This window comes from Xenopus laevis, chromosome 4S, assembly GCF_017654675.1.
Source record: "Xenopus laevis strain J_2021 chromosome 4S, Xenopus_laevis_v10.1, whole genome shotgun sequence".
NCBI lineage: Eukaryota > Metazoa > Chordata > Amphibia > Anura > Pipidae > Xenopus > Xenopus laevis.
The window spans coordinates 1,922,301-1,949,880 of NC_054378.1; the positions used below are offsets into that span (position 1 = coordinate 1,922,301).

The 27,580-nt window shown below is 42.0% G+C and overlaps 2 protein-coding genes across 2 annotated transcripts; one reads left to right on the top strand and one right to left on the bottom strand.

The window, feature by feature from the left end:
* On the bottom strand, positions 1 to 14,710 carry LOC108715147 (REST corepressor 2-like). Its single transcript, XM_041561900.1, has 12 exons — positions 14,521 to 14,710; positions 12,820 to 12,912; positions 9,898 to 9,954; positions 7,822 to 7,902; positions 7,673 to 7,725; positions 5,828 to 5,989; positions 5,553 to 5,671; positions 5,027 to 5,028; positions 4,113 to 4,246; positions 3,947 to 4,004; positions 2,960 to 3,027; positions 1 to 1,938 (listed from the first exon to the last, which is right to left on the bottom strand). Exons 1-12 carry the CDS (start codon positions 14,708 to 14,710, stop codon positions 1,660 to 1,662), a joined length of 1,296 nt encoding a protein of 431 aa, XP_041417834.1. The 3' UTR covers positions 1 to 1,659.
* Positions 14,711 to 16,553: 1,843 nt separating this feature from the next.
* On the top strand, positions 16,554 to 24,796 carry naa40.S (N(alpha)-acetyltransferase 40, NatD catalytic subunit S homeolog). Its single transcript, XM_018260039.2, has 8 exons — positions 16,554 to 16,765; positions 18,399 to 18,494; positions 20,489 to 20,541; positions 20,635 to 20,730; positions 20,867 to 21,025; positions 21,790 to 21,873; positions 24,346 to 24,423; positions 24,505 to 24,796. The coding sequence occupies exons 1-8, from the start codon at positions 16,760 to 16,762 to the stop codon at positions 24,641 to 24,643; spliced, it is 711 nt and encodes a 236-aa protein (XP_018115528.1). The 5' UTR covers positions 16,554 to 16,759; the 3' UTR covers positions 24,644 to 24,796.
* The last annotated feature ends 2,784 nt before the right edge of the window (positions 24,797 to 27,580 follow it).

Genomic DNA, 27,580 nt, shown 5'->3' on the forward strand with positions numbered 1-27,580 from the left:
GGAAAAAACAACATTTTATTAAGTATTAAAAAAAAAAAAAATCACTACATCACTGGACTGAGTACGTCCCACACCTCACAGTATAGTCACGGACAGTCTAATGTACACAACACACAACAATTCCATCACCAGCTCTCACCCCTGACAGTGAGAGTTGTAATTAGGATATTGCACCATCTACAGGATCAAATCCAATAGTGTTTTAAAGTTCTATGGCTTAATGAGGAGCAGGTATTCTATACACAGTGGCCTTCACAGCATCAACAAGTGTATATATATATATCTCAAGGGTTACTTTATTATAATACACAAGTTTCAGTGAGTCATGTGACAAAAATGACATCAGAACTCACTGTTTATAACTGATGACATCACTAGTCACCGTTTATAAGGATATAATTTACAGGATATTCATGGCTTTTGTGTATTATATATATATATATATATATGGATCTAGCACTGGAAGGCACTGATGTAACAAACGAAGCTTAAACAAACAGGAGCCCCATTGGGGCCCTAATAATGCACATTTTCTATCGAGTGGATTTGTTTTGTTTTTTACATCCAATCTATTGTGTTGCTTAGTTACACTGCCATGGCAGGATATATTGATGATATTGATGATATTGATGCTGATGGGTGAGTTTGGAGGAGAAGGCCACTGCTGAAGGCCGTCCTCTGATTGAAATCCTTTGATTGGAAGCCCGTGGATAGTCACATGACCCAATGTGCTTTCAAGCTCCAGAGATGGAGGCCTGCAGAGCAGAGCAGCCATGAAACGGAAGGAGGAAACAAACAGTAACACAATATGCAATTAACTGAGAAAACCGACTTCAGCAGGACATTGATGATGACCCTGCAGTCCTCCAGTGATTGTGAAACTATTACTCTCTCAATCCTGCCATAAATTGTAATTCAACAGCCACAGAGACAACAGGGTGAGCATCGCTACTTCAGACGTCTGCCAATCAGAAATCTGGCTGATGCTACAAAGCGCTGGTCAGTGATATCACACCAAGCGGCCATCATTCTGCCTCATGCACCCGGCTCCATTCGGCTTATTGTTACAGGGTGGAGCAGTTCATCAATGTAACGGCAGGAGACAAGGGAATCCATTATGTTTTGCCATATTGGCATAGTAAAATAATTCTCTTATCGTTGTGTGTTGAACATTGGGCATTTTTTTTTTTAGTTTTTAGCACTGAGCAGTAAGAAAAGTTTTCACATGAGATTCTCCATTTGTAAACTGTATGGCATGCGTGTGTGCATTAACTCGTCTATCCCCCAATATTCAATGCTTGCCATCTACTGTGCATTGCCTAGAGGGCCAGTACTTGTTTTTTTGGTTTATTTTTCCTATCACGGTCCAGCAGCAGAGAGCGCACCAATACTTTCCTGTCCCCCCTTTCATTCAAAAAAAGCAACTGCACATTGAGGAATTGGAAGTGTGAACTGAAGGAATGAATTCATTTTCCTCCATTACAAACGTAACTATAGAGGAACACGGATAAAAACCTTTTTGCACCCACATCAGTTGCTGCCGTGTCTTCTGCACATTGTGGGAGATAAGATGCACTCGCGTTATTAAATAATTTCAGTGTTGTCCTCCCATAAATACCCCAACCCTCCAAATATTTCCATAGAAAATACCGGAGTTCCTCAAGAGAAAGTCGACTCGGCGTGACTTCCCAGCAAGGCTGGAGGAGCGCGAGGGCTTTGCCGAGGGGCAGGTCGGACAAGCGGAGGAGGGCGGGGCTGTAGGAGGCGTCCAGGCTGGAGTGGGGGGGGCTGCCGGTGCAGCGCGGGAGCAGAAGGAATAGTCGGCCGCAGTAGTGGTGGGGGCAGCGACATTGCAGTAGTAGAAGTAGTAGCAGCAGTAGTAGTAGCAGCAGCAGGAGGTGCAGTTTGGGAGGAAGAGGAGACGGAGGTTATCTGCACCTGTAGAAATTCACAACAGACGTCAAATTACACGAATGTAACGGCCTGAAACGCAAGTTCAGTCTAATTCACTGTAACTAGACATAACGTCAGTGAAAGGACAAAACCAATGCGGCGATAAAATCTGATCTCCTGACAGTCTAAACTGATATTTTGTACTAGTGCGCAAGGCCGCAGAGAATGAAGGGAAGCAGAGTGTATCCTTTCGAAGGGGAACTATCGCGAAAATTAACATTTAATATAAGCTTCCTCATAATGAAATAAGAAATTTCTAAATACAGTCAATTAAATATTCTGTATTGCTTCTGAAATAATCAAGTTTATGTTCACTATTCCTCTCTCAGCATCTGTTTCTCTTCATTGTGTCTTCATGCAGCAGTTGGGTGTCAGATATTAACTGACAGTTAGATCCAATATATCTTATAGGGGAGCTCCTTTTGCCTAGAAGATGTATTAGAGCTCACTCTATTAAACTCACCAGACGTCATGTCTCTCTACTTGCAGAATTTGTGCAATTTGTACTGGAATCAGTTAATAGAGTGAGCTCTAATACATCTTCTAGGCAAAAGGAGCCCCCCTATAAGATATATTGGATCTAACTGTCAGTCAATATCTGACACCCAACTGCTGCATGAAGAGAGAATGAAGAGAAACAGATGCTGAGAGAGGAATAGTGAAGATAAACTTAATTATTTCAGAAGCAATACAGAATATTTAATTGATTGTATTTAGAAAGATCCTTATTTCAGTATGCTGAAGCTTATATTACTTTTGCATTTTTGCGATACTTCCCCTTTAAGTAAGAGTTCTGAAGAAGAGACAGCGGATACACCGGTTCCAGACAAACAGCAGACCTCCTCACCTCATCGTCCTCCTCATTTAGTGTCTGGGGTGAACCTGAAGTCTTATTGCTCATGTCAGTGGAATCCGGGGGAGGGCTGTGCTCCTGTTCATCCTCCCACTCCTGTAGCACCTCTTCCAAATTAAAGCGCCTACGATAACTAATGAAGAAAGTCTTCACCTGAGGTGGTGTTTTATTGCCAAGGACCTCTGAGATGGCCTGGAAATCCTTGCTGTATTTTCTTACCGCTGGAAGAGAGAAAAGGAGCATGTCAGCTGATGAGAGATTTCTACTGCAGAGCCTCAGCGATTATAATCTTAAAGGGATACTGTCATGGGAAAAATAAACTTTTCCAAAACACATCAGTTAATAGTGCTACTCCAGCAGAATTCTGCACTGAAATCCATTTCTCAAAAGAGCAAACTGATTTTTTTTATATTTAATTTTGAAATCTGACATATTGTCAGTTTCCCATGAGCCCCCAGTCATGTGACTTATGCTCTGATAAACTTCAATCACTCTTTACTGCTGTACTGCAAGTTGGACTGATATCACCCCCTCCCTTTCCCTCCAGCAGCCTAACAACAGAACAATGGGAAGGTAACCAGGCCTCCACTCACAGCTCTAATGTCTCTGTGCCACCTTAGTTTATTACAAAGTCACAAGTGTATTAAAATATGTTTTTTTTTTTTTTCAACTTTTTATTTATTAAGCAGACAAAGATATCTTCCATATGTAGGTAACATGCAGTGTTATACTTTTGTAATGCCGACAATATCACATTATCTGAGTAGATTTTGCATGTACATTTCAGTCTGCTGTTTTCATAACAGTAAGAAATATCAAAGAAGAAGAAAAAGAAACATTATATGAAATAAGAAGGAAAAACAGGAGGAAGGGGGGTACAAAGGGGGGGGAAAGTGGGAACTCTCGCCGTTAAAATATGTTTTTGATTGTCTCTCACCTGTAGTGGCAGAGATATTTAAAGCATTGGTAAACCTGATTCATGCGAATTCACTATCAGGCTGGGAACCACTGCTCCATGGAAAAGCTGCCTTCTGGTATAATTGGTGCTTGTCTTAGCTAATGACCATAAGCAATTGATAAAATATGTCTACAAAGGCAAATGGGAATGTTTAAGATTAGTGTTACCCTTTAAATACAAACCTTGCACAGCCAGGAGTTGCTCATCTGTTGTCCAACGGGCATTCAGCTTCAAGTTCAACTACAACACAAGACATTCAGCCACAAGTTAGGAGAGAAGGTGGGAAGAAATAGGGATTTCAGAGATCACATGATGGGTTCAGTTTAAACATAAGATTTAGCATCTTACCTCTGGGGGTCTCATCTCACTGATCCCTCCTTCAAGGCTCCCCTTTAAGCTACTATTGATCTGTTTGATATTTTGAACCTGAAACAGAAGAGAGAGAATGAAAAAATAAAGTTTATATGATGTGACATGCTCTGCTCAGCTACAGAGCCCATGGAATGCTGGATGAATTTGTTAAAGGGGAACTATTGTGAAAATGAAAATTTATTATAAGCTTCATCATACTGAAATAAAAAAAACTTTCTAAATACAATCCATTAAATATTCTGCATTGTTTCTGAAATAATCAAGTTTATGGTCACTATTCCTCTCTCAGCATCTGTTTCTCTTCATTCTCTCTTCATGCAGCAGTTGGGTGTCAGATATTCACTGACAGTTAGATCCAATATATCTTATAGGGGGCTCCTTTTGCCTAGAAGATGTATTAGAGCTCACTCAAATAACTGATTCCAGTACAAACAAAATGTAACAAAATAACTGCCTTTTGCACAAATTCTGCATGTAGAGAGACATGATGTCTGGTGAGTTTAATAGAGTGACCTCTAATACATCTTCTAGGCAAAAGGAGCCCCCCTATAAGATATATTGGATCTAACTGTCAATTAATATCTAACACCCAACCTCCTAACAGATTAATTAGAGTTCAATCAAATAACTGATTCCAGTACAAACAAAATGTAACAAAATAACTGCCTTTTGCACAAATCCTGCATGTAGACCAGGGATCCCCAACCTTTTGAACCCGTGAGCAACATTCAGAAGTAAAAGGAGTTGGGGAGCAACACTAGCATGAAAAATTTTCTTGGGGTGCCAAATAAGGGCTGTGTTTGGACATTTAGTAGCCCCTATGTGGATTGTCAACCTACATTGATGCTCTGTTTGGCAGTACATCTGGTTTTTATGCAACCAAAACGTACCTCTAAGCCAAGAATCCAAAAATAATCACCTGCTTTGAGGCCACTGGGAGCAACATCCAAGGGGTTGGGGAGTAACATGTTACTCACGAGCTACTGGTTGGGGATCACTGATGTAGAGAGATGATGTCTGGTGAGTTTAATAGAGTGAGCTCTAATACATCTTCTAGGCAAAAGGAGCCCCCCTATAAGATATATTGGATGTAACTGTCAGTGAATATCTGACACCCAACTGCTGCATGAAGACAGAATGAAGAGAAACAGATGCTGAGAGAGGAATAGTGAACATAAACTTGATTATTTCAGAAACAATGCAGAATATTTAATTGGTTGTATTTAGAAAGTTTCTTATTTCATTATGATGAAGCTTATATTAAATGTTCATTTTCACGATAGTTCCCCTTTAACTAAAGATACAGCACATGATTATTGTGCTCTCTATGTTTGCTTCAGTCGGCCTTGTTCATTAATCCAATATATTCTGTGAACCCCCTAAAATTAAACGTATTGCCCCCCCGTTCCTTCTTACCCCTCCTCCCTTTTGGTCTGCAGCCGACGAGCCTGCCTGTCCATAACACTGGTTCTGCTGCGAGTCTTCTTCCACGAGTAGTAAAACTTCACCAGACTGGGGATCATTTTATCGGGGAGCTGGGGATGAACAGGATAACGGAACAGCAAAAATGTTTTAAAAAAAAAAGGTTTAGCTCTAACTCATTTGCATATAAACAAAAATGTCTTGGGTTAGACAAGTGAATCAGTTTCAAGGGAAGATAACTGGTCTCCCATAGAAGCTCCTCCTCTTACCATTTGCTGGATGCGCTGGAAGCATTTTCCATGGAAGCTGAACGCTTGCTCAAAGAGAACCTTGTCTTCCACACTCCATTCTTCAGGGAAAGGAGTGAAATTTGCCAGGTCAGCGAGGGATCGCTCCACATCATGTTTGTGCCACAGCAGCATCCCCAGTGCCTGACAGCGGAGAAGGAATGTGACAGTTGTAGGTGAAAAAACGGGATAATTGAGATGGTTAAAGAAAAACATAATGAGACTTAGTGACAAGAGGAGACAGATGACGGCACATTTTATTCAGTTTAGCCCTGCTGAGTGTATTTATTGGACTTTTCCCCCCAAGAATCAGGTGATACACAAGACATTGTCATCATATGACTACTGACAATTGGGAGGCCAAAATCCCATTCACTGGCACGTGGGCTCATTGAATGATCAGGCCGTGTATCACCAAATTTGCTCCCAGAGGACTTTATACCAGTGTCCAGTCATCCAGGGCAATTAATTTAAAGGGATTGTTCACCTGTCAAACACTTTTTCAGTTCAGATTGTTCCCCAAAAATACACTTTTTCCAATTACTTTCTATATTTTTAACCGTTTTTCCAAAATCTAAGAGTAAAGTTGAATGTTGGTGTTTGAGTCTGACAGCTCAGTAATTCAGGTGCAGACTCTGAACTGTTACAATTTTACAACATTGAGTTGATCCATTTCTCAGCAGCATCTCTGGAGTATCAGTAACTATTGTATCAAGTCTAACAGCTGCCTGGAATGAAACTCAGAGATTCTGCTCAGCAGGGACAAAGATAAGAAATGGATCAACTAAATGTATCAATTTAGAGCAGTTTACAGGGTCATCGACCTCCCTTCCCAGAGCTGCTTTAGAAAGTGAGAAATGACACTTTACACTTTAACATTAGAAAAACGGTCACACATGGAAAAAGTTTTCTGAAGCCAACTGAACAAAAAGTGTTGGAAGGTGAACAACCCCTTTAACCTGTTTCCTATAGGGGGTGTATCGCGAAAATGAACATTTAATATAAGCTTCTTCATACTGAAATAAGAAACGTTCTAAATACAATCAACTTTTGCCTAGAAGATGTATTAGAGGTCACTCTATTAAACTCACCAGACATCATGTCTCTCTACATGCAGAATTTGTGCAAAAGGCAGTTATTTTGTTACATTTTGTTTGTACTGGAATCAGTTATTTGAGTGAACTCTAATACATCTGCTAGGCAAAAGGAGCCCCCCTATAAGATATATTGGATGTAACTGTCAGTGAATATCTGACACCCAACTGCTGCATGAAGAGAGAATGAAGAGAAACAGATGCTGAGAGAGGGATAGTGAACATAAACTTGATTATTTCAGAAACAATGCAGAATATTTAACTGATTGTATTTAGAACGTTTCTCATTTCAGTATGATGAAGCTTATATTACATTTTCATTCATTTTTAAGAAATGAAGGGGCTCCAATCACTTACCGTTTGTTCTCCTTACTGGAGATGTGCGCTAACAGGGCCCATACTGGTTTGGGGAAAACAAGCATACTTTTTCCAAGTACTGTGCCCTCTGCACTGGGCGTTTACCCTCGGTGTGTGGCATAAGTATAAACGATATAAATGAGCATGTATCCCATCTCACTCAATAGTCACATGCGTGTCGTCCAATCCCATGTCATGTGTATATTGAGTCAGCCAGGACACTTACTCATTATGCACATGCCCCAACATTGTTACTGACACTGGGAGTGTGATCCATGGGTTAATGCCCACAATTTACCAATTACAGCCTTTGACTGAAACAAGTACATGTGGAAACATCTATGGGCAACTGTCCTTTCACATTGAGCCCTCTCACCTGCTCCACGTTGTATCCATGCGTCTCTTTTGCCATGGTGATGTATTCATCCACTAAGGGAAGGAAAGAAGTGCAGGGTTTAGTTCAGGGCCTGAGCTGAAGAAGACGCGAGAGCAAGGACAACACAAATAGTACTGAACAAACATTACACTTTGTATCACACACTAACTGATTGGGCGACCAAACCAACATTCCCTTCAGTTCCACATTGTTGGATGGAGATGTATAATCTGCAAAAGAGAGAAATCAATGGGACAGTAAATATCTGCTCCTACATAATGGTGTCAAATCGGAGACTTCCGTGATAATGCATGTACTTTAGTGGGTTAAAGGAGATGGAAAGGCTACAATTAAGTAAGCTTTATCAGAAAGATCTATATAAATACACCAGTAACCCCTCAAAGTAATGCTGCTCTGAGTCCTCTGTCAACATTAACAGCACATTTCTTTCCTTCTATTGTGTACTCATGGGCTTCTGTATCAGACTAACTGTTTTTTTTTTTTTTTAAAGGTTATGTTTTATTTGCTTTTAATAAACATTACAAACAAGAAAAAATAAAAGTAATATATCCACAAACATGTGCATAGTTAAGACATGTGTCACTGGTCCATAATTATTTGCTTTCAAGTGGTACAGCGTAGATTGAGGGTAAGTTAGCATCAGAAGACATTACAGGTATAGTGCAAGTATATATATATATTATCCAGTTGCATGATAAATTCTAGGTTGCACGCCCGGTCCCATTTCCCACCAAGGACTCCATATCTTTTGAAATTTATCTGCGGTGCCTCTCGCTTCATGGGTAAGCTTTATTTTGGGTATAGTTGAATCTACAAGGTTAATCCAGGAGTCCTTTGTGGGAGGGGTAGGTCCCATCCAGTGCATAATCACACATTTTTTAGCATAGAATAATAACGCTCTAAACCTTAATCTCGCACAGACAGTGGGCACAAGGTGTTCCACTACACCCAGGAGACACACAATGGGGGAGAGTATATTTGGGAATTCGAGTGTGTTCGCTAACGAGGCCATTACTTGCGACCAGTAAGTATTTATCACTGGGCAAGACCAGATCATGTGCAGAAAATTGGCTACTGGAGTTCCACATCTGGGGCAGGAGTCAGTGTCCGTCTTACCCATTGCCTTTAGTTTAAGCGGGGTGATATAGAGTTGATGAAACACCTTGTATTGAATCAGCCTATCCCTTATTGCTATTAAGCTTTTATACATAGTTTCTGTTGCCTCGTCCCAGTCATCCTGGGTCAGCTCTGGAATGTTAGTCTTCCACCGTACCTGAGCTGTGTGGAGAGGAGGGGGGACACTGGCTAGCAGGTTTTTGTATAGCCTGGACACCAACTTAACTGTTTGCTCAGCTATGAGTGTTTCTTCAATTGTCATTGTGGCAAGGACAGGAGAAAGAGTACCAAACTGGGCCTTAAAAGTGTGTCGAATTTGGAAATATCGAAAAAGTGGGAGGGTCTGAGAGGTGCATTTGGCTTGTAGTTCAGTATGTGAAGGGAAGGTACTGTTTTGCAGAAGATCGCCCAGGTATTTAATGCCCTGCCTTGGCCAGAAGAGGAAGTCCTCTAGGTTACGGAAGTGAAGTAGGTTGGAGTTGCCCCATAATGGTAATAGTGGATTCAGCCGAATTGGTCCTTTCTTAAATATTTTCAATACTTGGGTCCAGGCTCTATGAGGAGTGGAGATGGTGGATGGCAGACTGCCGGCATCTGAGATTTGCCGATGGGGAAGATAGACTAACTGTTTTTAGCTTAAACCTCCAGGGCTAGGGCTTGAGCATGCTCAGTTTGCTCCTCTCTCCCTCTGCTGTAATCTGAGCCCAGAGCTATGAGTGAGCAGGGAGAGACTCAGGCAGGAAGTGATGTCACACCAAGCTAATATGGCAGCTGCTATCCTAAACAAACAGAGAGCTTCTAGAGCTGTTTACTCAGGTATGGTAAAGCATTCTGCCGAATCTTTCTCGAAGGGTTCAGCCGAATCCAAAATAGTGGATTTGGTGCATCCCTAGTCATATTTCCCATGAACCATTGCCCTTATTTGGCTACAGAGCTCAGTGAAAGGGGCTTGTGTATGTGTGTGTTTTGTTGTTTTTTTTTTTACATTAAATACAACAATTATTGACCATACACTGAACATTGGACCTTGGCACAGGCCTGTATAACCATCTTTTTGGAAAACCAAGGGACTATGGCAATTAACGCACCTGGTTTACATTCAGGAATCTGTGCTTGGTAATCCGAGCCCACGCGTATCATGCTGTCTGTGGGAACAAAGAAGAATAAATCCGTTATTTCCCCTATTATTTTCAGATGAGCATCAGTAACACCTTTGCTCAATTATGTGCCCATAACCCTGACAAGCAGAGGCCATACACAATAATAAAGGCAGCTACTCTGATGGGTCCTATTGGCAGGGGATATTTAGCACTTTAAATTGAGAATGTTCTAAGTCGGCAACACACGAAAAGAGTGTCACAAGGGCTGCCAAAAATAAAGCTTAAAATATAAAGTTTATTGTAGATTTCTTAAAAAAGGAAAAGTATCTCCATTGGCCCTACGCGTTAATCATGGGCTATCATTAGCTCCTAGGAAGTAGGTATTTATAGGAGACATGACCAATAGGAAACAAGCAAAAAAGGAAATGTCTCTTGAAGGGACACAATCTCTAAATATCTCTTAAATGTCCAAAGTCAAACAAGGCAACTAATGGGGTTGCAAAGAGATCAAACAGCTGGAGCCCAAAATGTAGGTGCAACATCCCAAATTCTGTATTAGTATTGAAGGAACAGCAGTTGCAGAAACTCAGAGCCTTTTAGCCAATATATCAGCCTATCAATTATTGAAATGAAACACACCCGTCTCAATCAGAAATGGTGCATTTGAACGGATCACCTATCCCGTTTAAAGGAGAACGTAACCCTAAAAATGAATGCGACTAAAAATGTCCTATTTTCTATAGTGAAGTTATTGCACGAGGCTAAAGTTTGAGCTTGTCAATAGCAGCAATGATCCAGGACTTCAAACTTGTCACAGGGGGTCACCATCTTGGAAAGTGTCTGTGACACTCACATGCTCAGTGGGCTCTGATTGGCTGTTGAGAAGCTAAGCTTAGGGCTCGTCACTAATTATCCAGCAGAAAATTAAAGCAGAGGGATGTCGGCTTAGGGTAGGTGGTTATTTAAAGGAATTGTTCAGTGTAAAAATAAAAAGTGGGTAAATAGAATATAATAAACAATGTATTGTTATAGTTAGTTAGGCAAAAATGTAATGTATAAAGGCTGGAGTGAGTGGATGTGTAACTTAATAGCCAGAACACTACTTCCTGCTTTTCAGCTCTATGATTGGTTACCATTCAATAACCAATCAGAGACTTGAGGAGGGGCTACATAGGTCATAATGGTTTCTTCTGAATCTGAGCTGAATGCGGAGGATCAATTACAAACTCACCGAACAGTTATGTCCCATGTGGCCCCCCTTATAGTCACTGACTAACTCAGAGTTAGAGAGCTGAAAAGCAGGAAGTAGTGTTCTGACTATTATGTTGCACATCCAGTCACTCCAGCCTTTATACATTACATTTTTGCCTAAATAACTATATTAGATACATTGTTTATTCTATTTGCCCAGTTTTTATTTTTATACTGAACAATTCCTTTAAGCCCAAAATCACTTGGGATGCCAATCCTTAAAAGACAGTTTGACAACAGCTGCCACGATATCCCATGTACCCTAGCGCTAAATCATAGACATAGAATTCCACAAGAGCAGGGGGGCTACATTTTAAACGCCCCCAATAAGAAATAGCGGAACAAATAACCGGACAGTGAGAATATTGCTGTAAGAAAGAAGAGTTTGGCAATTAAAGTCAGAAGCAAAAACACTTCTTTTGTTTATACAAATGGCACAGAAGGCAGAAAAAATGGCAAAACATAGGGGAACATGGCAACCGAGGGTAACGTTGGCAACAGAAATGAGAAGCCTACATTAGGGCTGTAGCCACATTGACAAGTGGGGGGTTGTGACTGGCAGTTAGTTTTTCCAAGTACAGGTGTGGGACCTGTTATCCAGAATGCTCGGGGCCTGGGGTTATCGGAATAACGGATCTTTCTGTAATGTGGATCTTCATATCTTAAGACTACTAGAAAATCATATAAACATTAAATAAACCCAGTAGGTTGGTTTTGCTTCCGATAAGGATGAATTATATCTTAGTTGGGATCAAGTACAGGTATAGGACCGGTTACCCAGAATGCTCGGGACCTGGGGTTTTCCGGATAATGGATCTTTCTGTAGTTTGGATCTTCAAGTCTACTAAAAAATCATATAAACATTAAAGGGATACTGTCATGGGAAAACATGTTTTTTTCCAAAACGCATCAGTTAATAGTGCTGCTCCAGCAGAATTCTGCACTGAAATCCATTTCTCAAAAGAGCAAACAGATTTTTTTATATTCAATTTTGAAATCTGACATGGGGCTAGACAGTGTCACTTTCCCAGCTGCCCCCAGTCATGTGACTTGCGCCTGCACTTTAGGAGAGAAATGCTTTCTGGCAGGCTGCTGTTTTTCCCTCTTAATGTAACTGAATGTGTCTCAGTGGGATCTGGATTTTACTATTGAGTGTTGTTCTTAGATCTATCAGGCAGCTGTTATCTTGTGTTAGGGAGCTGCTATCTGGTTACCTTCCCATTGTTCTGTTGTTAGGCTGCTGGGGGGAAAGGGAGGGGGGATATCACTCCAACTTGCAGTACAGCAGTAAAGAGAGACTGGTTTATCAGAGCACAAGTCACATGACCAGGGGCAGCTGGGAAATTGACAATATGTCTAGCCCCATGTCAGATTTCAAAATGGAATATAAAAAAATCTGTTTGCTCTTTTGAGAAATGGATTTCAGTGCAGAATTCTGCTGGAGCAGCACTATTAACTGATGTGTTTTGAAAAAAAACTGTTTTCCCATGACAGGATCCCTTTAACATGTTGTGTAAATGAGCTTGACTTACACCTCATCCTCAGGTCAATGCTCATCAAAGCATCAGTTAACGTTTGCCCAGATAGCGCTGCAGTATAGAGTAGTACTGAGCTCTCCAGACTGGACGACTCGTGCCAATGTGTAGCCGAATCACTTACCCCGGGGGGCTTCATCCTCGCTGTTCTCTTCCTCTGAGTTGCCCAAAGCGCAGGACGGGGGATGAGCAGAGACTCCAGCACTTCCCTCAGCTGCTCAGTCACAATGGGAAGAAGCCGCACAACTGCCGGACTGATCAGCATAAAGATCTGCCTGAGCCGCTTCACCGGACACATCCCTCCGCCTCCTTCTCTGCTCAGTCTCCTTCTGTCTGTGCGAGAGACTCAACTCAAGCGGCCGCATCACCCAGTGTCACCTCTCGCCCCGCCCCCTCTTCTCCTACGCCCCGCCCCTCTTCTCCTTTAACTTCAAACCCCTGTTCCAGTTCCAACCGCAAATATTATATTATATCTCCTGCCCAGTTCATTTATTTTATCCATTACTTCCATTCATTTCACTCCCCCCCCCCCAGCATTGGGAAATCCTTCAGCAATTCACCCCCCCCCCCCTCAGGCTTTAGAATCTTCACTCCCCCTGTAATAATGAAAACCCCAATTCTTATTATTCCAACTTTTCTATTAACCTTTATAATAACTTCCCAATATCCCCCACTAATAGGGGTGTCACCTTTTCTTCTAAAAATACTGAACTTCTATATATTTATCTTTATTCCCTATTAATAACATTGAGATCACTGACCTTCCTATATATTTATCTTTATTCCCTATTAATAACATTGGGATCACTGACCTTCCTATATATTTATCTTTATTCCCTATTAATAACATTGGGATCACTGACCTTCCTATATATTTATCTTTATTCCCTATTAATAACATTGGGATCACTGACCTTCCTATATATTTATCTTTATTCCCTATTAATAACATTGGGATCACTGACCTTCCTATATATTTATCTTTATTCCCTATTAATAACATTGGGATCACTGACCTTCCTATATATTTATCTTTATTCCCTATTAATAACATTGGGATCACTGGCCTTCCTATATATTTATCTTTATTCCCTATTAATAACATTGGGATCACTGACCTTCCTATATATTTATCTTCATTCCCTATTAAAGGACCAGTAACACTAAAAATTTTTACCCCAAAATTCGTTAGTATAGAACGAAAAATAACCACCAAGGCAAATAAAACTTTTAGATTGCAAAGCCTTTATTAAGAGATAACTTACCAAAACTCCACTTCCTGTCCACTTCTAAAACGGCGAAAGGGCGACCATCCATGCAGCGGCGTTCAATTTCTCCTCCCTGGCTATTCTAGTGACAGTATGTGAAGAAGAGGCAGTGGTCCACTCTGCAGCGCTTCCCCTATTCCCAGCAGTCGGACTTTGACTCCAGCCTTTCCTCCTCCAACGAGGAAGAAGAAGAGGAGGAGGGCAGCCTCTGCCTCTCCAGCGGCAAGTGCTGTCTGCAGAATGGTAGTAATAGTAGGCGGCAGGCGCACTGATCTGCTGAAGCATGTCCCCAGGACTACAGTGCACAAGCGCATGGACGAACCACTTGTTCCCCGTCGATGTGCCCATCTGAGTGTGCCTGGGGCTGGCAGTCCCAGCTGCTGCAGAAGAAGCCGGTGATTTCAGACTCCGGTTGCTGCAGAATCCATGGATGAGGTGGGAGCGCTGAACCACTTGCTACCCGTCGATGCGCTACGATTGCGGGTAGCAGTGGCCAGTGTATTTAGTAAAAATAAAAACGAGCCGGTAGCACTCCCGGCTCAAAGGCGGTGCGGAACGCAAAGCCAAGGTTTGCAGGAACTGTGTGTGCACTTGAAGAGTGCACTTAGCCGCATGGAAAGCCTTAAGTGTGCGCAGCTTCTCCACGTAGCACTGGTTCGTCGTCACTTCGCTTGTGCACTGTAGTCCTACCCGCAATCGTAGCGCATCGACGGGTAGCAAGTGGTTCAGCGCTCCCACGTCATCCATGGATTCTTCAGCAACCGGAGTCTAAAATCGCCTGCTTCTTCTGCAGCAGCTGGGACTGCCAGCCCCAGGCACACTCAGATGGGCACATCGACGGGGAACAAGTGGTTCGTCCATGCGCTTGTGCACTGTAGTCCTGGGGACATGCTTCAGCAGATCGGTGCGCCTGCCGCCTACTATTACTACCATTCTGCAGACAGCACTTGCCGCTGGAGAGGCAGAGGCTGCCCTCCTCCTCTTCTTCTTCCTCGTCGGAGGAGGAAATGCTGGAGTCAAAGTCCGACTGCTGGGAATAGGGGAAGCGCTGCGAAGCGGACCACTGCCTCCTCTTCACATACTGTCACTAAAATAGCCAGGGAGGAGAAGTTGAACGCCGCTGCATGGATGGTCGCCCTTTCGCCGTTTTAGAAGAGGACAGGAAGTGGAGTTTTGGTAAGTTATCTCTTAATAAAGGCTTTGCAATTTAAAAGTTTTATTTGCCTTGGTGGTTATTTTTCATTCTATACTAACGAATTTTGGGGGGAAAAAATTTAGTGTTACTGGTCCTTTAATAACATTGGGATCACTGACCTTCCTATATATTTATCTTTATTCCCTATTAATAACATTGGGATCACTGACCTTCCTATATATTTATCTTTATTCCCTATTAATAACATTGGGATCACTGACCTTCCTATAGATTTATCTTTATTCCCTATTAATAACATTGGGATCACTGACCTTCCTATATATTTATCTTTATTCCCTATTAATAACATTGGATCACTGACCTTCCTATATATTTATCTTTATTCCCTATTAAAACATTGGATCACTGACCTTCCTATATATTTATCTTTATTCCCTATTAATAACATTGGGATCACTGACCTTCCTATAGATTTATCTTTATTCCCTATTAATAACATTGGGATCACTGACCTTCCTATATATTTATCTTTATTCCCTATTAATAACATTGGGATCACTGACCTTCCTATATATTTATCTTTATTCCCTATTAATAACATTGGGATCACTGACCTTCCTATATATTTATCTTTATTCCATATTAATAACATTGGGATCACTGACCTTCCTATATATTTATCTTTATTCCCTATTAATAACATTGGGATCACTGACCTTCCTATATATTTATCTTTATTCCCTATTAATAACATTGGGATCACTGACCTTCCTATATATTTATCTTTATTCCCTATTAATAACATTGGGATCACTGACCTTCCTATATATTTATCTTTATTCCCTATTAATAACATTGGGATCACTGACCTTCCTATATATTTATCTTTATTCCCTATTAATAACATTGGGATCACTGACCTTCCTATATATTTATCTTTATTCCCTATTAATAACATTGGGATGAACCATCATTTTTCGCATAAAACACGGGTCAGGTGACAAGTCTATTCGTGCCCCAGGCAGGTGTCTATTCTACTTACCCCTAATTCCGGCAGTGACCTTGGTTGGGGGAAGGGAGGGAGGGGGATCTATTTAGGGTAGGGGGGGTAGGGGTTTTAATAAAAAGGGGTTAGTTCTCCTTTAATAGGGAAAAAAGATAAATATTTAGGAAGGGAAGTATTTTTTTCCAGAAAAGGTGACAACCCTACTTATGGCAAGTTATTTCACCATATCATCTGACTGACCTCATTTGATGATAATTATCAAACAAAATAGATAACAAAAGGATAAACACTATTGAGGGAAAAGCCATCACTATGGAAACATTCTTCCCCATGCTTCATATTGGCCACGCCCCATATTTTACGTCACGTCGGCCGCGCTTTCTTCATCCAGACAAAGGGATATGGAGAAAGGGGCGGGGCAACCGGTACCTTTCCCCGCCAATGTTAAAACGAGGCGTGAAACGCAAACGTACCTGACGCGTAGACTTCATGTTCTTGGCTTTTACACAGGGAATCAGCCGGGTGGGCGTGGAACGTATCATGCGTGATGATATCAACTGTCCTCGCTCCACCCCGTTGTTCTTCTCTTCTGGAACCGAACCGGGACTGATAGTTTTACGTCATTGGCTACGTCATGGGGGTGAGGAGGGAGGAGAGTGGGGCAACAGGACAGTAGTAGGGGGGTAACTGAAAGATAAATGGGGCCTCAGTTCTAGGAATGGAGCCTGGGGCTGAGGGGAGTGTGGCTTGTGCTGAGGGGAGTGTGGCTTGTGCAGAGGAGAGGGTGGCTTGTGCTGAGGGGAGCGTGGCTTGTGCAGAGGAGAGTGTGGCTTGTGCTGAGAGGAGTGTGGCTTGTGCTGAGAGGAGTGTGGCTTGTGCTGAGGAGAGTGTGGCTTGTGCAGAGGAGAGAGTTGGCTTGCGCTGAGGGGAGCGTGGGTTGCGCTGAGGGGAGCGTGGCTTTTTGCTGAGGGGAGCGTGGCTTGTGCTGAGGAAAGCGTGGCTTGTGCAGAGGAGAGAGTTGGCTTGTGCAGAGGGGAGCGTGGCTTGTGCTGAGGGGAGCGTGGCTTGTGCAGAGGGGAGCGTGGCTTGTGCAGAGGGGAGCGTGGCTTGTGCAGAGGGGAGCGTGGCTTGTGCAGAGGAGAGAGTTGGCTTGTGCAGAGGGGAGCGTGGCTTGTGCAGAGGAGAGAGTTGGCTTGTGCTGAGGGGAGCGTGGCTTGTGCTGAGGGGAGTGTGGCTTGTGCAGAGGAGAGAGTTGGCTTGTGCAGAGGAGAGAGTTGGCTTGTGCAGAGGGGAGCGTGGCTTGTGCAGAGGGGAGCGTGGCTTGTGCAGAGGAGAGCGTGGCTTGTGCAGAGGAGAGAGTTGGCTTGTGCTGAGGGGAGTGTGGCTTGTGCAGAGGAGAGAGTTGGCTTGTGCAGAGGGGAGCGTGGCTTGTGCTGAGGGGAGCGTGGCTTGTGCAGAGGGGAGCGTGGCTTGTGCAGAGGGGAGCGTGGCTTGTGCAGAGGGGAGCGTGGCTTGTGCAGAGGGGAGCGTGGCTTGTGCAGAGGGGAGCGTGGCTTGTGCAGAGGGGAGCGTGGCTTGTGCAGAGGGGAGCGTGGCTTGTGCAGAGGGGAGCGTGGCTTGTGCAGAGGAGAGAGTTGGCTTGTGCTGAGGGGAGTGTGGCTTGTGCAGAGGAGAGAGTTGGCTTGTGCAGAGAGGAGCGTGGCTTGTGCAGAGGGAGCTGCAGATTCAGGAGACTGAGGGCTGAAACTGGACCAACGAGGGGAATATCAGGAATTCTAAGGATTTCTGTCAGAGGGAAATGGAATGTTTGATTCCAGGGAATTCTATCAATGATCTACACACACAGGAATGAGGGAAAACTGATGTTACTCAGATATATGTGATGTCTCCTCATGTTCATGTGCTCATAAGACAATAACAAGTGATACAGAGTGACTGATCTACTACTTTATATCTTTTTATTATAACAAATATATGACTTTTAGTTACTTTATATCCATGACATGTGCAACCTCATGCCCCCCAGTATTTCTACTTGCCCCCCAGTAATCACTGGCTACTGGTTTTCACTGGGGACTATTGGGAGGACTGGGATTAGTTTTACTTCCGATTTAGGGCATTTTTTATGTGCAATTTCATCTCTTCCTCCATCACTGTCATTGTCTGCAGGCGTCTCATACCAATCGCTATTACTTACCCCATTGTGTGACCAGAAGGGGTGAAATGTATCTAAATGCAGCTGCTAATTGACACCTTTTCAAACCATTTTATAGAGGAAATCTGTTCGAGCAAAGGAGAAGAAGCAAAAGCGTCAAGAGGAACGGGCTGCAATGGCAGCAGTTTGTGCCAAAGTCCAGGCAGCCAATCAGGTAAGTGATAATCTGTATATCTTGGGGAAAAAAAAAAGTTTTTGTTTGGCCGGGCAGTGAGGGGTGGGTGAGGTTGTTTATACAGAGCTCATTTCCAACAAATTAATCGGTTAGCACTTTGTAGTTATAACAGGCCAATTGTACTTTTTTTCTTTGAGGTGTTTCTTCCATTAAGGGCATTGGTATACTGGAGCTGCAGAACTATTCGCTCCATGTATGATTTCCAGCTCACAACAGTGTTTCTGGGTGATAATTGCCCAACAGACTGTTCACAGGGCAGGTCCAGAAGATTAACTTGAAAGTGAGAGGAGGATTGTTTCAGTCTTGTGCTGACTGGAAACCATGCGAGTGGCAAAACATTCTGAACTGTCCTGTATGCCAGTGCACTGATAGAATCATTTTCTCGCATTAGCTACTCAGTACTGACATGCAGCAGCTATCTATTTCAGCACGTCCATCCTTCTCCAACAAGCATCCACTTAAAGAAGATGGAAAAGCTTGGGGCACTTGGGGGTGCCAAATGTTGGGCATCCCCAAGTGAATGTATTGACTTACCTGAAACCCCAGGCTGGTGCTCCTATCAGCAGAAAACTGCACCGGCCCGGGGTTATACCAGTGAGCACCAAAGAACATTCCTTTTCCATCTTCTTTCTTCAAATTTCCTGGGGCAGGCACATGTACAGTAGAACGAAATGGCGACTTTTTAGTTCGCTATTCGCTCTAATGCGCACGCGAAGCCGCGTGAAGACTGAGGAAGCCGGAAGAGGATGGCTCCGTGGTGCTCTCTGGTATAACTTCGGGCCGGTGCAGATTTCTGCCGATAGGAGCACCAGCCTGGGGTTTCAGGTAAGTCAATACAATCATTTGGGGGTGCCTAACATTTGGCACCCCAAATGCAACAAGCCTTTCCTTCTCTAAAGGCATACTGTCACGGGAAAACATGTCTTTTTGTTTTGTTTTTTTTAAATGTATTGGTTAATAGTGCTGCTCCAGCAGAATTCTGCACTGAAATCCATTTCTCAAAAGGGATTTTTTTATATTTCATTTTGAAATCTGACATGGGGCTAGACATATTGTCGGTTTCCCAGCTGCCTCCAGTCATGTGACTTGTGCTCTGATAAACTTCAGTCACTCTTTACTGCTGTACAGCAAGTTGGAGTCATATCACCCCCCTCCATTTCCTCCCAGCAGCCAAACAACAGAACAATGGGAAGGTAACCAGATAGCAGCTCCCTAACACAAGATAACAGCTGCCTGGTAGATCTAAGAACAGCACTCAATAGTAAAATCCAGGTCCCACTGAGACACATTCAGTTACATTGAGCTGGAGAAACAACAGCCTGCCAGAAAGCAGTTCCATCCTAAAGTGCTGGCTCTTTCTGAAATCACATGACCAGGCAAAATGACCTGAGATGCACCTACACACCAATATTACAACTAAATACACTTGCTGCTTCAGGAATGACATTTTATATTGTACAGTCAATTATTTGCAGTGTTAATGTATTTTAGAAATAAAAATGACATCATAAAAATAATGACCGAATCCCTTTGACAAGAAAAGTAACACTTAGCACTCTACATTAGAAGGGTGTGTATAGAAAACATACAGATACCTAGAAATAGTCACCATACAGGAGGAATAGAGCGGTTTTGCCCTACTTAATGTATCATTCTGAGCTACTCTGTTGCTCCTATTTAGTGTTTTGCCACAGCAAAGTCTTTAGACTTAAGTGCAATGTCCATTAAAATATATTTAGGAGAAAACATGACAGAGGAAGATTGAGTATTTTCATTCACTCATCTCCTGACTAGCCGTTTGATTTCCCAATTTTACAGCCTCACAAACAGGAGGGTCATTGTGTTTTCAACTGACCAAGCAAGCAATGCCAACATATTGTTTCCACAGTGTTTGTTGTTGTAACAAATGCTGCTATATGCTATCTTTTTGCATTATTCTCTGTCCTGTTTAATTCTGTTGTTTCTCTCTTCAGTTAGGAGACCCTCTTGGTGCTTTTCCTGCCTTCAAGAAATTCGACAGGAATGGGTGAGTCAATATTTGCTGCACAGGATAAAAGTATTACGTGGTGCAGAGTTTAGTGAATGTCATTTAATTATCTTGTTTCTCTCAAATCCCCAGGTTAAATCTTTCAATAGAATGTTGCAGAGTGTCTCATTTGGATGAGAAGACTATAGACTGGGCTTTTGAACTCACCAAGACAAACATGCAGCTATTGTAAGTTTGACTCTTACATAATATGCGGTGAATGTATCATGTTGCACCATGTTGGCAATGTTCCATGGGGTATGGATTGCTCCATACCCCATGGGTCAGAACTGAGGGTTCTTCAAACACTGATTTTATTCTATAGGTATGAGCAGAGTGAGTGGGGATGGAAAGAAAGGGAGAAGAGAGAAGAACTGACAGATGAGCGTGCCTGGTATCTCATTGCCCGGGATGAGCTTGCTGCTCCAGTTGCATTAGTGCATTTTAGATTCGATGTGGAGTGTGGCGATGAAGTTCTTTACTGGTAAGGGGGGAACTCTAAATACAGGGCAGGGATTAAAGGGGTGGTTCACCTTTAAATTACCATAGGATGATGTAGACAATCATTCTTAATTGGTTTACATGTATCTTCTCGTTTTTGTTTAGCAGCTCTCCAGTTTATTTCAGCAGCTATCTGGTGGCTGTGGTAATGTAATAAAGATCAACTGAAAAGTTGCTTAAAAAGTACAGCGTACTCCATTGCATTCTTCTGTTCTATGCCAGGAAATGCAAACTGCTGCACTTGATTGCACTATCCCCCATTTACCCCATGACATTGGTCACTTGGTTAAGTCAACTTAGAACCCTACTCTCCTTGGTACTATTTCAGTTACTGCGATAGAAATTAAACAGCAGCCACACTGCTATTATATAATCATTTGATGATGACAGACAGACTCTGGAGAACCAAATGTGTGTCACTTATTTGTTCTTTTATTTAAATCTTTTATTTTCGGTTTACATAAAACAAAAGATAAGCAGCATATTTAAAGGTGAACTATCCCTTTAAAGTTAAGTGGTCTAACTGTTCTCTTACTAAAACAATAAACTTTTGTTCTTATTGTTCTTCCTGCAGCTGCTTGGCTAATAAATATTAATTAATACGATTGGTTGCTATTAGTTACTTCGCCGAATTGTGATAAACGTGCCGCAATGACTTCATATATCAATAAAGGCGTTTAAGTGTAAAGGGGAACTTGAAATGTTGGGCAGAAAAACACTTTACCTTTTTTTTCTTCTCTTTTCCAGTTATGAAGTTCAGTTAGAGACCCGTGTCCGCAGGAAAGGAGTAGGCAAGTTTCTGGTACAGATCCTACAATTAATGGCAAATAGGTTAGTATGCAAAACTCTTGTGACCAAACATTAGGAAGAACCACAGGTACAATGCTGGCTTGTATCCGTGTTTTAGGGGCAGATTTAATAAGGGTCGAATTGAAAATTTTATGGCTAAATTCGACTAGGGAATTATCCAAACTTGATTCGAGTTTTTTTAAAAATTCGATTTTCAAGATTTATCATACTCTAGCCCTTTAAGAATTCGAATTTGACTATTCGCCACCTAAAACCCGCCGAATTCATGTATAAGTCAATGTGAGAGGTCCAGTGACCAATTTGGAGATGTTTGGAGAAAAAACACGAATTGGTCGAATTCAGTTTGAATTCAATTCGAGTTTTCGGGTCGGTAAAATTTGTCTTAGTTTTAGATGTTTGATTTCTTTAATAAATAACCCCAATCGAATTTTGAAGAAAATCAAATATAAAAGAGTTAAAGGGGTGGCTCACCTTCAAACAACTAGTTGGTTTCAAACAGATCACCAGAAATAACAACTTTTTCCAATTACTTTCTATTTTCTATGTGTCACCGTTTTTCTAATATTGAAGTGTAAAGTGTCATTTTTCACCTTCTAAAGCAGCTCTGGGAGGGGTCTCCGACCCTGTAAACTGTTCTAAATTGATACATTTAGTTGATACATTTGTTATCTTTGTCCCTGCTGAGCAGAATCTCTGGGTTTCATTACAGGCAGCTGTTAGACTTGATACAATAGTTAAGGTGGCCATACACGGATAGATCCGCTCGTTTGGCGATGTCGCCAAACGAGCGGATCTCCCTCCGATATGCCCACCTTGAGGTGGGCAATATCGGGCTGATCCGATCGTGGGCCCTAGGGCCCAACGATCGGATCCTAGCGTTCGCCAAACGGGCGGTCGGATCGCGGGACCGCATCAACGAACAGATGCGGCCGCGATCCGACGGGATTTTTAACCCCATCCGATCGAGATCTGGCCGAAACTCGATCGGGGAAGCCCGTCGGGGGCCCCCATACACGGGCCAATAAGCTGCCGACTTGGTCTGTCGGCAGCTTTTATCGGCCTGTGTATGGCCACCTTTACTGATACTCCAGAGATGCTGCTGAGAAATGGATCAAGTAAATGCTGCAAAATTGTGACAGTTTAGAGTCTGAATCACCTGAATTACTGAGCTGTCAGACTCAAACACCAGAGACACCAACATTCAACTTTACACTTAGATTTTGGAAAAACATTAAAAATAATTAATGGAAAGTAATTCAAAAAAGTCTTTATTTCTGGGGAACAATCTGAAAACAACTGAACTGAAAAAAGTTTTTGGAAGGTGAACAACCCCTTTAAAACACTGGGTAACTAAAACTTGACAAACTTTCTTTCAGTGAAATTATTCTGGTGAATAATCAAATGTGTTATGAATTAAATGGTGACAGGAGTTAATATGCCTAAGAGGAGCGAATATTCGTTTGCGAGTACAGGCACTGGGTGCCGAGTGAGAGCCCTCTATTTTGATTGCTCCTTAAACTAGGGATGCACCGAATCCTTGGGGAAAGATTTGTCCGAATAGCGTACCAAATCCTAATTTGCACATGCAAATTAGGGGCAGGAAAGGGGAAAAATGGAAAAAAATCTCTTGTGACAAAAAGTCATTTGATTTCCCTCCCCATCCCTAATTTACATATGCAAATTTGGATTCGGTTCAGCCAGGCACAATGATTCTGCTGAATCCGAAACCTGCTGCAAAAGGCCGAATCCTGGATTCGGTGCAATCTTACTTTAAACCTTTAATCATTTTTTTTTTTTAAGAGGACCATTTATCAAAGGTCGAAGTTAAATGTTTTTTAACTTGAATATATTCGATTCACAATTCGACTGGGAGGTTATTTAAGAAAAAATGTTTTGGTGAAATCACGAAACAAGTGGATCTCTACATGTATGGCTACCTTTAGAAGGCCTACAGCACATTCCCAGTAATAGGGATATAGTGTATTCACAGAGTATACTATGGGTATAAACATTAATATGTAAACTTTCATTCAGATGCTTTAATGTTTGTCTCAAATTTAAACATCCATGGTTTGGAATTTGTGCAACATTGGACCAAATCTTTTGGGGAATATTCATTGCATCTCATCAATATAAAATGTAGACAATTTTGGGGTGGATATTTCCATATTTGCTATCTTTACACCACACTTAATTAAAAAATGAACAAAGGGTCATTTTCGGTTTATTAATCCAGAACAAAGCTTTTGCCCAAGGCTTCCTCTAGGTTGCCATTGATGCACGTGATTCCGTTTTCTTAGCTTTGATACAAACTTGAATGCTTTGCGTATTATTTCTATATGCTGCCAATCACCACTTACTAAAGCTGTCATTTTACCCCCATTTGTACCATCAATTTCAGCTGAAAGCTTTGTAGGACACAATCTCCCTGCTATGTCCAGAAAATCATGTATAATCTGCATTCACGTTAAAAACACTTTTACTTATTTCTAGCACACAGATGAAGAAAGTCGTCCTTACAGTGTTCAAACACAATCACGGTGCTTACCAGTTCTTCAGAGATGCCTTACAGTAAGTATCTCTAATTTACATATCTTCACTCCAACTCCTTCTTTTTTTGTCTCACGTGTTGTTCCTTTTCTCTCCTTTTAGGTTTGAAATAGATGAGACATCTCCAAGTGTATCTGGTTGCTGCAGCGATGACTGCACATATGAGATTTTAAGTAGAAGAACAAAGTTTGGAGACACCCCTCACTCACACACAGGACATTGTGCAGGTTGCTGTCACTAAACAGTGAAAAGGTTGGACCTGGGAGGGGTTTTTGTTTCTCTTTATTTTCCCCTTTTTATATTTAGTTGTTTGATTGCTTTGCTACTGTGCACATGCGTGTAATTCACACGCCACCAAATTTTGTTTTAACGGTAAATAAATTCTCATTGGAAACCTGACTATTTTATGCTAAGAAAAGAGATGTAAACCATCAATTAAGAGGCAGATGGTAATTGGGAGAAAAAGTTAGAAAAATGATGCAGTTGGTGAAGACACATATTCATTTGTGTACATATTAGGGATGCACCGAATCCAGGATTCTGTTTGGGATTCGGCCTTTTTCAGCAGAATTCGGATTCAGCAGAATTCGGATTCAGCAGAATTCGGATTCAGCAGAATCCTTCTGGCTGGCGAATCCTAATTAGGGGCGGGGAGGGAAATCGCATTACTTTTTGTCACAAAAATAGACAGAAAAAATGTTTTCTCCCTTCCCACCCCTAATTTGCATATTCAAATTAGGATTTGGTTCGACATTCGGCCGAATCTTTCGTGAAGGATTCAGGGGTTTGGCCGAATCCAAAATAGTGGATTAGGTGCATCCCTAGTATATATAAATGGCTAAAGGCCAATACGTGTTTTGGCCGAATTGCCCATTATATTGCAAGTATCTGTGTCTGAGATTTGGTAACTATTATTCTCTCAGATTTTGCAATATATATCGCCACCTCTTTAAACCAAGCTGTTGTCATAATAAGTAAAAACAGTTTGTAATACTGTGTAAATCAGTAGTTTTAGAGAAATATTCTGGGGTTATTTGCTGGAAATTTCCTTTCTGTTGAATATTTAAAGCCCTATTAAAAAAAAGGGATTTTACTTATAAGGGTTGAAATGGTGTTCCTATGCAGTGGTTTTTTTTTGGCCATTTTTAGTTAGTAAAAGGCATTGGGCTAGAGTCCTGCGCGGAACCAATTTGTTAAACCCAACCCGCATACTCACCCGCTACCTGACCCACAAGTACCTTATCCGCAACCCGATCCGCGACCCGCTGACCATTAAGAAACAGGAAGGGCTGTCGTAAACAGGAAGTGACAGCATTAGAAGAAGGTGTGATCAGAAAAAAGGAGTAAAACAGGAAATGCTGTCATTGTAAACCGGAAGTGACATCGTTAGAAGAAGGTGTGATCAGAAAAAAGGAGTAAAACAGGAAATGCTGTCATAGTAAACCAGAAGTGACCTCATTAGAAGCAGGCATGATCAGAAAAAAAGTAAAACTCGCTATTGAGAAGACCGCGACCCAACCCGGAGAACCGCCGACCCATGTCTACACCCGCTCCCGAAACTTCTTTCTGCAACCTGCAAGGTACCGCAGGTTTTTGGAGGTAACCCGCGGGTACCAGACCCAAACTCCAATCGAGTTCGGATAATTCACAATTCGAATTTAAGAGTTTTGACCAAAAAAACAATTCTAATAATAAATCTGCCCCCTTGTGGTAGATATTAAAAATATCTAATATTAAAAATAAAAAAAAAGGAAATGATACAAATGGTACAATGAGTTATTTGCAAATAACACGGTGTAAAACCTGAAGTTTTAAGATGCAACCCCCTTCTAATGGGAATGGACACCCTAGTGTCTGCTGGAAGGACCTATCCGTAAATAAAGGATCAGAGCGTTATTTGTAGAGCGAGAGTTATTAGTATATACCTTTATAAATAACTAAATATATCGCTTTCTAACACACTCACCTGTAGATATTTTCATGCTCTCTATAGTATGTAATGCCATGAAATTTATAGGTCAATACTATTAGAAAGATTATATAGTTTGTAAAGCCGGTTCCATCAGAGAGAAACATATTCAATTAGTTTTGGAGAGTATGCCTCACAGAGTGTTTACAATATATAGACCAGTGGTCCCCAATATGTGCCTTGTGAGTAACATGTTGCTCCCCAACCCCTTGGATGTTGCTCCCGGTGGCCTCAAAGGAGGTGCTTATTTTTGAATTCTAGGCTTGGAGGCAAGTTTTGGTGCATAAAAACCAGATGTACTGCCAAAGCCTCTTGTAGGGAGGCTGGGGTCTACCAATAGCCAATCACAGCACTTATTTTGGACCACCCAGGAGCATTTTTCATGCTTGAATCACTTTCCAACTCTTTTTACACCTAAATGTTGCTCATGGGTAAAAAAAGTTCAGGGAACCCCTGATATAGACACTCTATAATATAATTGTGCCCCATAAAAAGGAAAGAAGCATGGCATCACTGTCTGGCAACTCAAGCAGACCTGGGCAAATACATCTGTCTCTGGGCACGGTCGGACTGGAGCAATGGGGGCCCACCGGGACTGCCACATGAAGGGCGTTCCCAGTTCCCCTGTGAGCGACTGATGGGCGCTGGTACACTGCGCACCTGCGTGGAGAAACGTGCAGGTGTTTTTGTTTTTTTTTTACGGGATGCCTGATTGGGGGAGCAGGTCTGGGCCAGCGGGGGCCCATGAGGGGCGGGGGCCCACTGGGTTTTTTCCCATTGGCCAAGTCCGACATTGTCTCTGGGTGCAGGGCCAAATTGATGTGGGATAGAGAGACTTTAGATATTGCTGTGTAAATATATATAGAGCTTCAAAAGTTTCCCCAAAAGAAAATAAACTAGAGGGTTAGATAGTGAAGGCACCATTGTGTGCTTAGGATGTAGGTATGCTGGTTAAGCCGGTGGTTGGCTATGGAAATAACAGCTCTTGGCACCAGATTACAGTAGACTTGGAATTCATCACTACTACATGAGGACCAATTTCCCATAAAAATATAGAATGTGAACTACTCACTGTTCTATCATTGGTGCTTATATTATTGAAAGAAGAAGGATAGCCAAACAGGCTTTTTCATCATCCTAAATCAGAAAAAGAATCAACTCCCCAACTCCATTACTGTGCATGCACAGAATATATAAAACGGACAGAGC

Bases quoted from the DNA above. Each gene is read 5' to 3' on its own strand.
- LOC108715147 (XM_041561900.1), bottom strand. From the start codon at position 14,710: ATGGATGACGTGGGAGCGCTGAACCACTTGCTACCCGTCGATGCGCTA. The intron at 5,672-5,827 runs GTAAGAGGAGGA...GTTCATCCCCAG, and splicing joins TCCAGCGCATCCAGCAAATG to CTCCCCGATAAAATGATCCC. The intron at 4,005-4,112 runs GTAAGATGCTAA...CTTGTGTTGTAG, and splicing joins GTGAGATGAGACCCCCAGAG to TTGAACTTGAAGCTGAATGC.
- naa40.S (XM_018260039.2), top strand. The intron at 21,026-21,789 runs GTAAGGGGGGAA...TCTCTTTTCCAG, and splicing joins GGCGATGAAGTTCTTTACTG to TTATGAAGTTCAGTTAGAGA. The intron at 24,424-24,504 runs GTAAGTATCTCT...CTCTCCTTTTAG, and splicing joins TTCTTCAGAGATGCCTTACA to GTTTGAAATAGATGAGACAT.